This window comes from Monodelphis domestica, chromosome 1 (assembly GCF_027887165.1).
Source record: "Monodelphis domestica isolate mMonDom1 chromosome 1, mMonDom1.pri, whole genome shotgun sequence".
Taxonomy (NCBI): Eukaryota; Metazoa; Chordata; class Mammalia; order Didelphimorphia; family Didelphidae; genus Monodelphis; species Monodelphis domestica.
In genome coordinates, this window is record NC_077227.1 from 154205372 (window position 1) to 154221439 (window position 16068).

General features: G+C 37.1%; 1 protein-coding gene across 1 annotated transcript in view; it reads left to right on the forward strand.

The window, feature by feature from the left end:
- SNX1 (sorting nexin 1) overlaps positions 1 to 16068 on the forward strand; it is a 51448-nt gene that overhangs the window by 18779 nt on the left and 16601 nt on the right. Inside the window, exons 3-5 of the mRNA XM_007479548.3 lie at positions 4048 to 4181; positions 4562 to 4628; positions 15263 to 15306. Of these exons, the coding sequence (XP_007479610.1) occupies positions 4048 to 4181; positions 4562 to 4628; positions 15263 to 15306 (245 nt within the window). The remainder of the gene's footprint in view (positions 1 to 4047; positions 4182 to 4561; positions 4629 to 15262; positions 15307 to 16068) is intronic.

Here is a 16068-nt window from a genome sequence, read left to right on the forward strand (position 1 = left end):
CTACACTGTGTTTTGATTTTCCGACTTGAATTACATTAAAATCAATTCAAGGTGTCCCAAAAGTCTTATTATCTCAATTAGATCTGAACCAAGACTTTTGGGATTTATTGAGCATCTGCTAAAGTGCAAAGGTCTGTAGAGACAGGAAAATTTGTAAGACAGTCTTTGTAAGCCTTCAAAGTGCTTACAATGTTGTAAAGACAACATAAAAGAATATGAAATGCTAAATGAAAGGAGTACAGGATGAGTTAAATAGGGAAAGGCTAGAGGCAGTAAGACTGATTAAGCTTCTTTTCCATTTTTCTAAACTGATTAAACTTCTTTTTTATAAATTAAGAGATTGAGCTAGAGTGATGGCATTATAAGGGAAAAGAAAGCAACAAATGAGAGACAATCCCAATGATGAATTGATAAGATTTGGTGACTGGTGTATTAAGGACCAGAAGGAAGGAAGATTGAAAAATAACATAATTATTATCCTGATAAGGAAATTGGCACCCTTAACAGAAATTGCATGTGATGGGGAAATTGGTTTGGAGAGAAGGTTTATGTGATAGGTTTTAGAGAAATTGAAATTGAAGCAATAAGTTCTCAAAGTAGAAAATGTTCAGCAAATAGAAATGTAGGAGTTAAACTTGAAAAAGTTCAAAAATGGTCATATTGATATGAGCTATCACTTACAGATAGGGGTGACATTATAGAATCTTCGAGGAAGAGACAAAATAGGGAGAAAACTGAGTACTAAAGACCAAACCTTAGGTAATACTCACTTTTTTTTTAACTCTTACCTTCTGTTTTAGAGTCAATACTCCGTATTGGCTCCAAGGCAGGAGTGGTGAGAGCTAGGCAATGGGGGTTAAGTGACTTCCCCAGGGTCACACAGCTGGGAAGTGTCCGAGGCCACATTTAAACCCAGGACTTCCCATCTCTAGGTCTGACTTTCAATCCACTGAGCCACCCAGCTGCACCTTATAATACTCACTTTTAATGGGTAAGAAGAAGGAAAGACAAATTGAGACTCATCAGTGATTAAAATGAGTTATATTAGAATTCAACAGATTTGTTTTTCAAAAAACCTCATCTATAGAACTTAAAATACCTTGGGGAAGAAATGAGAAAATTCTATACATTTTGCCTTTGTTTCCAACTTCAAAAAAAAATGGAATGTTTCCAACATTCTAATGAAATTCGGTGGGGGTGAAAGGAAGTTAAAATTTCTTAAGTTTGGGTCTATACATAAGAAAATCTAGAATCCTACAATTTTTGTATTTGGAAAAGATTTCTATCTGTTGTTTTCTCTCCATCTGGCGGTACCGACAGGCTTTTATTAGAAGTATACTTTTGGTTGACTGTGATATAATGAGCTAAATTAGAATAAATGGATAATAATTCTTAAACCCAAAAAAAAAGATACCTAAAGTAGTAAAGTCCTAAACATTTGTATAAGTACTGTATAAATGCAGATTTTGAGCCTTTGGACTTCAAAAGTCCTTTAGTATTTCCCAAAATTCCCTTTTCCTGCATCCCTGATGCATGATTGTATTTAAATGGTGGTAACTCCTCCCTTTTTCTCTCTTGAACCTGTGACCAGGCTGAAGTCAGGCAGTTCTTTTGTTTTAGTTATTATTAATAAAACTTTATAAAATATGATATTTAGTTATTGATTATTGATTTTAAAACCCACAGTACCTACTACTTTCTGCAATAGTGATTTGGAAATTTAATTGAATTTTTTCTCCACTAAGGAGAGTTTCTGGGTGACAACTCTGAAATCTTTTATATCATTCTTTGCAAATTGTGTAAAGGAAAACTTTTATTATTATCCTTGGTTTCTGAGACTTTTCAAATAGATTGTAGTTAGGAATTAATAGCAAATTAGGAGGACTCTGAGTGATGCTCTGAAAGCTAAAGGCATTGAATTGACAGTATTTCCAAGTTCATATCCATACTTTTTTGATTCAGGTAATAATCATGTGGGCTTAAATGATTAGGCCAAAGCAGAGTGCAGATCTAAATGGTTTCTGTACCTTCAACTTATTGTAGGCAGACAGTTCTAGGTCAAGAATGTCCAAATTATTCTATATACTTTTTTTTCCCTTGCTATTTGACTGGTTTGGGTCTGTAATGTATACCACTTCCTTCCTCCTCCTCCCCCATCTTAACAGTCCAGATTCAATTTCTAATGAGGCTAAGGGACGTTTTTCAGAACATTCGCCAGGGGTTACAACCTTATTTGTAGATATGATCCACATTAAATGACCTGAACATCATTTTAGGATCTTTTTTATCTGAGCTACTGGCTAAAACTGTAGGATCCTAGTGCTTGACTTCTTTTTAGCACCAAGTAAAAGACATTTACATTCTCAACCTTAAGAGAATTTTTCATTTGATCTACAAAGACTTCAACAGACTATCATCTCTTCATAATCATCTCTTCAAGTAAGTGGCTGGACCTAAATGGAGATACCTAGATATCTATATTCCTTCATCTGCTTTGTTTATCATTCATTCATCATTTACTTTATTTAGATTCTGAACTTATAGTCCCTTCATTCTCATTTCTAAGTGGATTGATTTAATTACCTAAAAACTCTGTCCTTCAAATTTGAGTACACAATGTCAGTGTGTGCATGCACAGTCGTGTGTGCATGTGTGCTTTGCCCTAGATCTTTGATTTCATTAGTACTCCCAGTGAGAAATTTCCTACCAAAGCAGAATGTTGATTACTCTATAATTTTTTTATGAGTTGTCTGGCACATTGAGCAATGGCGTGTCATACAACCCTAACCTGTCAGAGGCAGGACTTAAACTCAGATCTTTCCCAATTCCAAGATTTGTTTTATGTCTACCATTCCATTTAGTTCTCGCTAGCTCATATTTAAGCTATCCCAAATTAACTATTCAAACAGAAAATATTTATTAGGTGCAAACTATGTGCCAAGATCTGTGCAAAGTGCTGGGGATACAAGAAGCAAAAGGAAATCCCTGCTTTGGAGAAATTATGCTAATGAGGGAGAAAATCAGTAAACAAATATATTGTTGTTCGGTCATATCAGTTATGTCAGTTATGTCCAACTCTTCTTGACTCCATTTTGGGATTTTCATGGCAAAGACACTGGAATGATTTGCCATTTCCTTCTTTAGCTCATTTTACATATGAGGAACTGAGGCAAACAGGGGTAAGTGACTTGCCCAGAATCACATAGCTAGTGAGTGTCTGATGTCAGATTGTAATTCAGGAGGATGATTCTTCCTGACATTAGGCTCAGCTCTCTAACTACTGTGCCACTTAACTGCTCTTCCCCTCCCTCCCAATATAAATATACATACAAAGCATATACAAAAACAACATGCAAATGGCTATTTACAGGATAAGTTTCAGGAAATCATTAACAGAAGGAAGTCACCAGAGTTAAGAGAAGTTGAAGAAAGCTTTAGGGAATGAATAATTTTGAGTAACTGAGTTTATATATATTTATAGAGTTATGGTTTTTTTCCTTTCAAGCACAAAGGGATACCCAAAGCCCTTTAACATGAACTCTTTTTAGAATGAAAATATTCCTAAAATACATTTCATTTCTACCCTTTTAAAATAGATTATACTGAGCATATAACTTTGAGTTATAAAAATACAATGACATCCTTAAGATCTGTTTAAATATGTGAAGCTGTTTGACACTATGCAGTAGCTCCAGGCTGCTGTTTTTTGAGTTCTTGTCTAAATTTATAGCCTTTTCTGTTTCATTACCAATTTCTCTCTGCCTATAAGTTCCTCTTTCCTCTTCTGATTTGCTCTTTCTAATCTGTCAGTTCAGAAACCAGAAAACCAAGCTTCTAGTAACTAATTTGATTTATAAAGTCTATATGTAGCCACTGCCTGTGGTTAAAAGAGCAATCCATAAGTAAAACGCATGAGATTTGGCACATGGGTGTGCACTTGGATAGGTTTTTCTTTTTGGCAGCCAAGACCAGCTTTTGCTTCATTCCAGATTACTGTGTTACAGATAGATGTATTGATCTCATTTGGAAAACCGTGTCTAATTGTAGATGCCACAGTAGAACTATCTCTGGATAGCTCACACATCCACCAGAAGGATGAATTGGCCAAAGCACTTCCTTCATTCAGTCCCCAAGAAGTCACAAACTCTTCATGCAAGTCACAGCCAAAGAACTCTGAGGAGGTAAGAATTTGGTTTTCTTGCTACTGAATTATAGGTTGGGCTGCTGTTAATCTAAATCTAGATCTTACAGTTAATGTGCAAGTAAGAATGTTATAAGTACAAGTTCTGGCTTCAGCAAGAAGATGGCTTTACTAAGTGGGCAATATGAAAGCTTTCTTTTTACACAGTGGTAATTAGCATTTGAGATTTCTAGATATGATTTAGATGACTGAACTGCTGCTTTATTTTGGATTCTTTTGTTGTTTCATTAAAGTGTTTTTGAAAAAAGGACACATCTTAATATATATAAGAAGGCTATTTAAGTCCAGCACTGTAATGTAAGGTAATTACAAGGCAAAACTTCTTTTGAATTTTAATTCTCATGATTTCTTTTCAAAAAGCTGGAGGAAGAAGAACAGGAAGATCAGTTTGATCTGACAATTTGCATAACAGATCCAGAGAAAATAGGTGAGCATCACAACTAACTCCCTCACAAAATAGTGTTATAGACCAGAGGTATCAAACAGGAAACTACAATACTCCTGAGTGCATCCCAACCAGATTAAAATAAAATTTGGAAATATTTAACAAAACAAAAAAAATACAATGAAGCATGGATAATGTGGCATTTTAAAACTAAGATAGTAGCCCCCTAAAGACATCTTTATGCATGGTTTAGTGTATCTCTCTCCCTTCCCTTTTCTATTAAAGTTTGACATAACTGTTGTAGACAACTTCCATTACTGTGGCATGGCCTGAAACACCAACGTGGAGATTTGGTCAGGTGAGGTTTCTGAGCCTGGGGGTGGGGTGTGTGTGTGTGTGTGTGTGTGTGTGTGTGTGTGTGTGTGTGTGTGTTATAGATTGGTCAGAATTTATTTCCTCCTATTTGTTCGTTGCATTTATGGAGTCATTCAAAACTTGTGAAAAGTAAATATGTCTCTCTTTCCCTATTGCTTTTAAATTTTAAGTGACCAATAAAGGAAGGTTATTTCCTTGTTCTGGTACCATAAGGTGTTCAAACTAGAAGAGACCTTAGGGATCATCTAGTCCATCTATCTATACATAGGGAAATTGATGAAAAAGTTGCACAAATAGTTACTAATGAAGCTGAAACTAGACCCTAGGCCTCTTTAACACATTTAGTGTTCTTTCTATTAGACTTAATGGTGAATTCTATTTCTCCCTCCCTTTTTAATAGCTAATTTTCAATGATTATATCCCTTTTTTATTCTTTTAAATTAGTACTTTTGTGAGCTAATAAGGCTAGTTTTATGCCTTTTAAGACAGTAAGAAAGGAACTTCCGGGTAATCATGGCTGCAATCTAGACGCGGCACGCTTCCTCTCCCCAGCACCGAACGAAATAGACTACATCAAAGGAGCATAAAATCACCTTTGGAGGAACAGAAGGACTCCCCAGTACCCCACAGAGGCAAAGGTACGTGGGGCTTGAACATTTCCACACTAAAACAAGAAGGAAAAGCTTGCACAGAAAAGTGAACTGAGCCGCCCTTCCCCCACCCCACCTCCCCCACTAAACCAGAGTGAGCTACCTGAGCGCTCACCGGGACAGCGAGTGAGTGGGGAGCGTCTCTGTCTGGGGGGGCACTCCAGGGTCCTTGGGATCTGGGGACTGCCAGGAAAAAACGTCTCAGGGCACTTTTACTGGAGAATCCAGCGGACCTGGACTCGGTGCGGGCTGCGCTGAACAACGCGCGCTGATTATCTGGGCGGAGCTGAATACCTGGGCTCGGAGGCTGGGAAGAACTAGTCTGAAGCAACCTAAATTCACAGAAAAACCACTCTTATAACCCAGACCCCAGACCAAAAAGGAAAGGGAAATAAAACCACCAAAGGGATGGCTCACATGGCCCAAAATCAAGCCTCCAGGAAGAAAGGGAAAAAAGTGACTATTGAAAACTTTTATGGTGGAAGTACCCAAGGAAAAGAGGAGAATGAGGAGGAAATCCAAAAAAATTCAGAACACGCCTCCCAAAATGGAAACTATCAACAAGCTCTGGAAGATCTCAAACTGGAACTTATCCAAAAGATGGAAACCTTCTGGAAAGAAAAATGGGAGAAAGAGATCAGCTGTCTGACAGATAAGACTGCTCAATTGGAAAAAGAACTCGAAGCATCCAATAGAAGGGCAGACAAGGCTGAAAAGCAAATCCAGTCCCTAATGACCAGAATTAAGGACCTCGAAGAAAGTGAGATGATAAAACAGCAAGAATCAATAAAGCAAACCCAAATAATTAATGAATTGGAAGAAAACAGAAAATATCTCACTGAGAAGGTCACGGACCTGGAGAACAGAGGAAGACGAGAAAATCTCCATATCATCGGTCTCCCAGAAAAACCAGAGGTAAACAACAAATTGGATTTTATTCTAGAGGAGATTATAAAAGAAAATTGCCCCCACGTTCTGGAGCAAGGGGGCAAAATAGAAATAGAAAGGATTCATAGAACACCTTCTATACTAAATCCCCAAAAGACAACGCCTAGGAATGTAATTGCCAAATTCAAGAGCTTCCAAGTAAAGGAGAAAATCCTACAAGAAGCCAAGAAGAAGAGCTTCAGATATAAGGGGGCTCCCATAAGGATCACACATGACTTAGCGGCTAATACACTAAGAGACCGCAAAGCATGGAACACGATATTTAGAAAGGCAAGAGAGCTGGGTCTCCAACCAAGAATCAACTACCCAGCAAAACTGACTATATACTTCCAGGGGAAAGTATGGGCATTCAACAAAATAGAAGATTTCCAAGCATTTGCTAAGAAAAGACCAGAGCTCTGTGGAAAGTTCGATATCCAAGCACAGAAAGCAAGAGAAACATGAAAAGGTAAATATGAAAGAAAGGGAAAAGGAGATAAATCTTATCTTTCTCTTTAAGTCAAACTCCCTTCTATAAGGACTACATTTACATCTAATTATATATATTAATATGTGGGGAAAATGTTTTGTGGAACTCTTATAAATTGTATCATCATAAGAGTAGTTAGAAGAAACATGCATAGGGAAAGATTGGGGAATTAAGAAGATTTGGGGAAAGTTGGGGCAAAAAAAGGAAAAGGGAGGGGGGAACCGTGATAATACTAAGATTAACTTCAAGAAATAGGGGGGGAATCAATAGAATAAACTTTCCCATATAAAGATACACATGGGAAGGGGAGGGGAAGAACTCTCATATGAGAAGGAGAGGAAGAGAGCGTGAAGTGGAATTACTTAAACCTTACTCTCAGTGAAATCAAATCTGAGAGGGAAGAACATCTAGATCCAGTGGGATCCTAAATTCTATCTTATCCATTAGGGCAAGAAAGAAAGGAAAATCAAGGAGGGGGGGGGAGGGAGTACAAAAAGGGAGGGAAGGAGAGGGGGGAGGGGAAGGGAGCATAAAAAGGGAGGGGCTAGAAAGGGAAGCATCTCAAGGGAGGGGACTAGGGGGACTGACCTAAAGTAAATCACTGGTTCAAAAGGAGAAAGCTAAAGAAGAAAGGTCAGAACTAGGGGAAGACATCAAAATGCCAGCGAATCCACAAATAACAATCATAACTTTGAACGTGAATGGGATGAACTCACCCATAAAACGCAGACAAATAGCAGATTGGATTAGAACACAAAACCCTACCATATGTTGTCTTCAAGAAACACATATGAGACAGGTTGACACTCACAAGGTTAGAATTAAAGGTTGGAGTAAGACCTTTTGGGCCTCAACCGATAGAAAGAAGGCAGGAGTTGCAATCATGATATCTGACAAAGCCAAAGTACAAATAGACCTGATCAAAAGGGACAGGGAAGGTAAATATATTCTGCTAAAAGGAAATATAGACAATGAGGAAATATCACTAATCAACATGTATGCACCAAATGGTATAGCATCCAAATTTTTAATAGAGAAACTAGGAGAATTGAAGGAGGAATTAGACAGTAAAACCATATTAGTGGGAGACTTGAACCAACCACTATCAAATTTAGATAAATCAAATCAAAAAATAAATAAGAATGAGGTAAAAGAGGTGAATGAAATCTTAGAAAAATTAGAATTAATAGACATATGGAGAAAAATAAATAGGGACAAAAAAGAATACACCTTCTTTTCAGCACCACATGGCACATTCACAAAAATAGATCATACACTAGGTCATAGAAACATGGCACTTAAATGCAGAAAAGCAGAAATATTAACTGCAGCCTTTTCAGATCACAAGGCAATTAAAATATTGATCGGCAAGGGTACATGGAGACCCAAATCAAAAATTAATTGGAAATTAAATAACATGATACTCCAAAATCGGATAGTTAGAGAAGAAATCATAGAAACAATTAACAATTTCGTTGAAGAAAATGACAACGGCGAAACATCCTTTCAAACCTTATGGGATGCAGCCAAGGCAGTACTTAGAGGAAAATTCATATCCCTGAGTGCATATATTAACAAATTAGGGAGGACAGAGACCAAGGAATTGGAAATGCAAATAAAAAAACTTGAGAACGAACAAATTAAAAACCCCCAGAAGAAAACCATACTAGAGATCCTAAAAATTAAGGGAGAAATTAATAAAATAGAAAGTGACAGAACTATTGAGCTAATAAACAAGACTAGAAGCTGGTACTTTGAAAAAACAGACAAAATAGACAAAGTACTGGTTAATTTAATTAAAAAAAGGAAAGAAGAAAGGCAAATTAATAGCATCAAGGATGAAAAGGGGGATCTCACCTCAAATGAAGAGGAAATTAAGGCAATCATTAAAAACTACTTTGCCCAACTATATGGCAATAAATATACCAACCTAGGTGATATGGATGAATATTTACAAAAATATAAATTGCCTAGACTAACAGAAGAAGAAATAGTTTTCTTAAATAATCCCATATCAGAAATTGAAATCCATCAAGCCATCAAAGAACTGCCTAAGAAAAAATCCCCAGGGCCTGATGGATTCACCAGTGAATTCTATCAAACATTCAGAGAACAGTTAACCCCAATATTACACAAACTATTTGACATAATAAGCAAAGAGGGAGTCCTACCAAACTCCTTTTATGACACAAGCATGGTACTAATTCCAAAGCCAGGCAGGCCAAAAACAGAGAAAGAAAACTATAGGCCAATCTCCCTAATGAATATAGATGCAAAAATCTTAAATAGGATACTAGCAAAAAGACTCCAGCAAGTGATTAGAAGGGTCATCCACCATGATCAAGTAGGATTCATACCAGGGATGCAGGGCTGGTTCAACATTAGGAAAACTATCCACATAATTGACCACATCAACAAGCAAACCAACAAGAATCACATGATTATCTCAATAGATGCAGAAAAAGCCTTTGATAAAATACAACACCCATTCCTACTAAAAACACTAGAAAGCATAGGAATAGAAGGGTCATTCCTAAAAATAATAAACAGTATATATCTAAAACCATCAGCTAATATCATCTGCAATGGGGATAAACTAAATCCATTCCCATTAAGATCAGGAGTGAAACAAGGATGCCCATTATCACCTCTATTATTTGACATTGTATTAGAAACACTAGCAGTAGCAATTAGAGAAGAAAAAGAAATTGAAGGCATCAAAATAGGCAAGGAGGAGACCAAATTATCACTCTTTGCAGATGACATGATGGTCTACTTAAAGAATCCTAGAGACTCAACCAAAAAGCTAATTGAAATAATCAACAACTTTAGCAAAGTTGCAGGATACAAAATAAACCCACATAAGTCATCAGCATTTCTATATAATTCCAACACAGCTCAGCAGCAAGAACTAGAAAGAGAAATCCCATTCAAAATTACCCAAGACAAAATAAAATACTTAGGAATCTATCTCCCGAGACAAACACAGGATCTATATGAACACAACTACAAAACACTCGCCACACAACTAAAACTAGACTTGAACAAATGGAAGAACATTAACTGCTCATGGGTAGGACGAGCCAATATAATAAAAATGACCATCCTACCCAAACTCATCTATCTATTTAGTGCCATACCCATGGAACTTCCAAAAATTTTTTTTACTGATTTAGAAAAAAACATAACAAAGTTCATTTGGAAGAACAAAAGATCAAGGATATCCAGGGAATTAATGAAAAAAAACACAAAGGAAGGGGGTCTTGCAGTCCCAGATCTCAGACTATATTATAAAGCAGCGGTCATCAAAACAATTTGGTACTGGCTAAGAGACAGAAAGGAGGATCAGTGGAATAGACTGGGGGCAAGCAACCTCAGCAAGACAGTATATGACAAACCCAAAGATCCCAGCTTTTGGGACAAAAATCCACTATTTCATAAAAACTGTTGGGAAAATTGGAGGACAGTGTGGGAAAGATTAGGCTTAGATCAACACCTCACACCCTACACCAAGATAAATTCAAAATGGATGAATGACTTGAACATAAAGAAGGAAACTATAAGAAAATTAGGCGAACACAGAATAGTATACATGTCAGACCTTTGGGAAGGGAAATACTTCAAAACCAAGCAAGAATTAGAAAGAGTTACAAAATGCAAAATAAATAATCTGGATTACATCAAATTAAAAAGTTTTTGTACAAACAAAACCAATGTAACCAAAATCAGAAGGGTAGCAACAAATTGGGAAACAATCTTCATAAAAACCTCTGACAAGGGTTTAATTACTAAAATTTATAAAGAACTAAATCAATTGTACAAAAAATCAAGCCATTCTCCAATTGACAAATGGGCAAGGGACATGAACAGGCAATTCTCAGCCAAAGAAATCAAAACTATTAATAAGCACATGAAAAAGTGCTCTACATCTCTTATAATCAGAGAGATGCAAATCAAAACAACTCTGAGGTATCATCTCACACCTAGCAGATTGGCTAACATGACAGCTATGCAAAGTAATGAATGCTGGAGGGGATGTGGCAAAGTGGGGACATTGATTCATTGCTGGTGGAGTTGTGAATTGATCCAACCATTCTGGAGGGCAATTTGGAACTATGTCCAAAGGGCGATAAAAGACGGTCTGCCCTTTGATCCAGCCATAGCACTGCTGGGCTTGTACCCCAAAGAGATAATGGACAAAAAGACTTGTACAAAAATATTCATAGCTGCGCTCTTTGTGGTGGCCAAAAATTTGAAAATGAGGGGATGCCCTTCAATTGGGGAATGGCTGAACAAATTGTGGTATATGTTGGTGATGGAATACTATTGTGCTAAAAGGAATAATAAAGTGGAGAAGTTCCATGGAGACTGGAACAACCTCCAGGAAGTAATGCAGAGCGAGAGGAGCAGAACCAGGAAAACACTGTACACAGAGACTGATACATTGTGGTACAATCGAAGGTGATGGACTTCTCCATTAGTATCAATGCAATCCCTGAACAATCTGCAGGGATCTAAAAAAAAAATACTACCCACAAGCAGAGGATAAACTGTGGGAGTAAAAACACCGCTGAAAAGCAACTGCTTGACTACAGGGTTGGAGGAGATAAGACTGAGGAGAGACTCTAAATGAACACTATAATGCAAACTCCAACAACAGGGAAATGGGTTCGAGTCAAGAACACATGTGACAACCAGTGGAATCATGCGTCGGCTATGGGAGAGGGAAAGGCGGGGGGGGGGGGGGGGGGGGGAAGGGGAGGGGAGGAAAAGAAAACAATCTTTGTTTCCAGTGAATAATGTATGAAAACGACCAAATAAAATAATATTTAAAAAAGAAAAAAAAAAGACAGTAGGAAATCATTTTTCTGCCTTGGAAGTATAAATTCTAAGACAGAAAGTCAGGGTTTAAAAAAAAAAGAGGGAAAATAAAATGATGCCTAGAGGTTAAGTATTCAGTTGCTAAGATTGGAAATTTTTTATTTAACCTCTGAACATCTATGAATATTTGTAGAGATTAAAAATATGGGTTATTGGGGAGCAGGAGAGCACAAAAGGACATATAGGTAGCATTTGAAAATTTATTTTTAAGCCCTTATTTCCTCTCTTAGTAAAAACTCTTAAAACAGAATAGCAAGAGCTTGACAAATGGGGTTAAGTGACTTGGCCAGGGTCACATAGGCAGGAAGTATCTACAACCAGACTTAAATCCAGGCTTTCCAATACCAACCTGGCACTCTATCCATCATGCCACCTAACTGCCCTTTTAGATAACATTTTAACTATAAATGTCACTGCATTTTTTCTCTTACATCCCCAAAATACTAAACTACAAATGAAGAGCAAGAGATGTTGAGTATAGTCAACCTAATTTTTTTCTTTGTTGCTCAACCAACACTTTGTGACTCCATTTGGGGTTTTCTTGATAAAGATACTGGAATATCTAACACTTGGTCAGATAGTCCAGCATCCTACTTTGTTCTCAAATGAAATTACCCCAAGGACATAAAATATTTAAAATACATAAAATCTATGTTACTGAAGATTAGACAAACTTGTTAGTACTGGACTTAAGTTTTGAAAGGATTAGTCAAGGGGACTAGTAAGTCACAGAGGAAAAGGGATAGACACCCTTATTTGACCCATGTTTCCAATCTCAACAGATGATTGAGAATTAACTATTATAAAAAGAGAGGGGTGATAGAATTTCATAGGAAGAGCATTAAACTAATAAGGAGGAAACCTGAGGCTAATAAATGTTATACTCTATAGACCTCTAGAGATCTAATTCTTTTATCCCCTCACCTTACCCCAGCAGCTAATTAAGCTCATATCTCTCCTTCTGGGTCTTTAGTTTCCAGCACTATTGATTGCCCAGAAAACAAGTCCAAGACAAAAAAAATGTCCAAGATCATTTTATAAGTTGAAATCTATCTTCACTATAGCACCTTCTGTTTATTTTGTCTGTTTATTCAACTTGGGTTTCTCATTCCTACATACTTGATAACTAAGTATTTTTTAAGATACTTAGAATACTAAGAATCTTTAGGCCCAAAAAAATTCTCTCAAGTCCTCTGCAGCTTTATAGACACCTTATCTCAACTCTTATAAATATTTGGGGAATCAGTATAGATGAATAATATTTATCATGGGCCACTTTCCAAACTCCCCTTTCCTTTTTGTTTTTTCTTGTACATCATACATGCACTAATAAAGCAAACAAAATTTAAAGAAAGATGTCACTGACTTTCTAATAATTTTTGGTCATTTTGGAAAGTGCCCAATGAGATTCGAGTTTGAGGGGTATCTTGATATGGCTATTTTATGAATGACTCTTAGGCATTTTGACAAAAGTGAATTTAAGCAGATTTAGGACTTAGATTTAGCTGTAAATTTAGGTTCTAGATCAGTGGTTCTCAACCTCTCAATTTGTAGCAATGAGAATACATAATGCATATCTGGTATTTACATTCCAAATCATAACTGTAGCAAAATTACAGTTTTGAACTAACCACCAAAATAATTTTTTGGTTTGGGGTCACTGCAACACGAGGAACTGTATTGTGGGATCATGGCATTAGAAAGGTTGAGAACCCTGTTCTAGATCAAGAGATCTTAACATTTTTTGCATCGTGGACCCTTTTTGCAGTTTGTTAAAGCCTACAGACTCCTCAAAAAATGGTATGAAATGCATAGAACTTCAAAAATGACCTGTCAACAGTCACAGAGCTTAAGTTGGTAGCATGCAAGTGTGGGATTAGAATCCTTTCTTCTAATTCTCTCTCCAATTAGCCGAAAGAAAGAATATTAGTGAGGAGCAGAAGATAAGTGTTTAGAAGCCTAAAAATGCTAAATGGTAAAAAGGGACCTCAGGAATTGTATAGTTTAAAGAAAAAGAAAGCCACTCTGTTTTTCTTGACTAGTTTTTGAGTATATTTGATAAAAGCTGTCACATCTGGTTATCTACTTTGAGATCAAGCTGTGACAATTGCTCTTTCTGAGTTAGGACAACTCTTTCATTTTCCACCCCCTTTCAGCATTAATTTAGGAGCTCACTGTAACTCTTTGTTAACTAGATTTTCCTGTTTGGTATGAAAGGAGGGAGAAAGTAAAACCATTGGTGAACAAAAAGAAAAAAAAACCTAACTCAGGGCTGAAACTGTCTGCCTAGATTCAAATATATGTTTTTTCTGTGTTCACATTGTCAATGGTTCCTTTATATGTCCAAGTGGACCAGGTCATGTCTCTGTTGCAGAGAATACCAGTTTCTTGAATCTCAAATCATTCAGCAGTCAAAGGCTTTTTTCAGAAAAATGGCACACACAAACACACATACCATTTGTCTCCCCACAAAAGGGAGATATGTATGACATTAGTCAATCAGAAAATCTTCTCTTGCTTTGGGCAAACATCAGAGATCAGAGAGGTCAGTGTACTGTAGCAGCAATAGAGAGAACTGTGACAAATATCTGAAAAAGCAAACCATCCATAAAGTTGGACTAAGGGTAGAACCACTTGTTTCCTTTTACATCCGTTGCTTCCTTCTCCTTCTTTTTGATACAGCCAGCAAATTGTTTCATTTTGGGCAGATGTGTGTAACCAGCCCAAATACTGGCAGGGTAACAACCAATCGATTGTTAAGGTTCAATGCAGATCTTGGAGTATAAATAAGACCTGGCTGCAGAACAAAAAAACTGAATCTATTGTCTTCTATCAAACTGGAATAAGCCCAGCATCCGCTATGACATGTGTGTACAAGTCCTAAGGCAAAATGGAATCCAGTTTCTAGGGGCCTTTGTTATAAACTGGGTAGCAAAATAACTATCCTTTTTTTTATTATTATTATTTTCAGATCTGAATCCTCCCACACCCTTTCTCCAAGGTTCTTTCTTTCTTTCTTTCTTTTTTTTAAACCCTTACCTTCCGTCTTGGAGTCAATACCCTGTATTGGCTGTAAGGCAGAAGAGAGGTAAGGGCTAGGCAATGGGGGTTAAGTGACTTGCCCAGGGTCACACAGCTGGGAAGTATCTGAGGCCAGATTTGAACCTAGGACCTCCAGTCTCTAGACCTGGCTCTCAATCCACTGAGCCACCCAGCTGCCCCCCTCCAAGGTTCTTTCTTATAAAGCTTATGTGACTTCTAGTTTCAAGTAGGTTTAACATAGATTCAGAGTATTGCTTAAATATTAGACAGGTCAGAGAACTGACTTCTGTTTCCTCTTGGTTCTTTCATAGGAGATGGCATGAATGCCTATGTGGCTTACAAAGTTACAACCCAGGTGAGTCTGAGGGAGAACCCTGACTCTTTATGCTTAGTAGATGTGTGTTCACATAATCAAGGTGGCTGTGGCACTTCTATGTTATATGAAACTGCCTATTTTGCTGCTTAGAAACTCTTTAATTTCATTGTTATAGTTTTCCTTATCTCTGAATGGAACCAGCTTCTATACTCCAATGGCTCCCTTAGATACTCCTCATCAAATTTTTTCTGAGGTCTAGGAACTTCCCATAGAGTTTGAAATGAAATTTATTTGAGAGTTAGACTTTAATTGTTCAGTCATATCCCATTCTTCGTGACCTCATTTGGGATTTTTTTTTTTGGCCAAGTTGCTAGGGTAATTTGCTATTTCCTTTTCCAGCTCATTTGACAGATGATAAAACTAAGGCAGACAGGGTTAAGTGATTTGCCCACAGTCACCCAGCTATTAAGTGTCAGATTTGAACTCTGGAAAATGAGTCTTCCTGATTCCAGGCATAGCCCTCTCTCTGCTGCACCACCTAACAATTCCTTGAGTGTTAGAGTGTACCAGTATTTCTGAGACTAGATTCTTTCCCCTAGAGAAATATGTATGGCAGTCACTTCAGTGGACCTCACATAAGCTAATGCAACAACCCATTTAAAAGCTCTTCATTCTTTTCAGATGTCCTGTAGTAAACTTCTTTAATAGCTACTTTCCTTTTTCTTTGTCCCAACAGAGTCTAGTCTTTTCTTGTATATCTGACTGATATTCTTATTAGGGAGGAGAACGTTGCATGTGTTG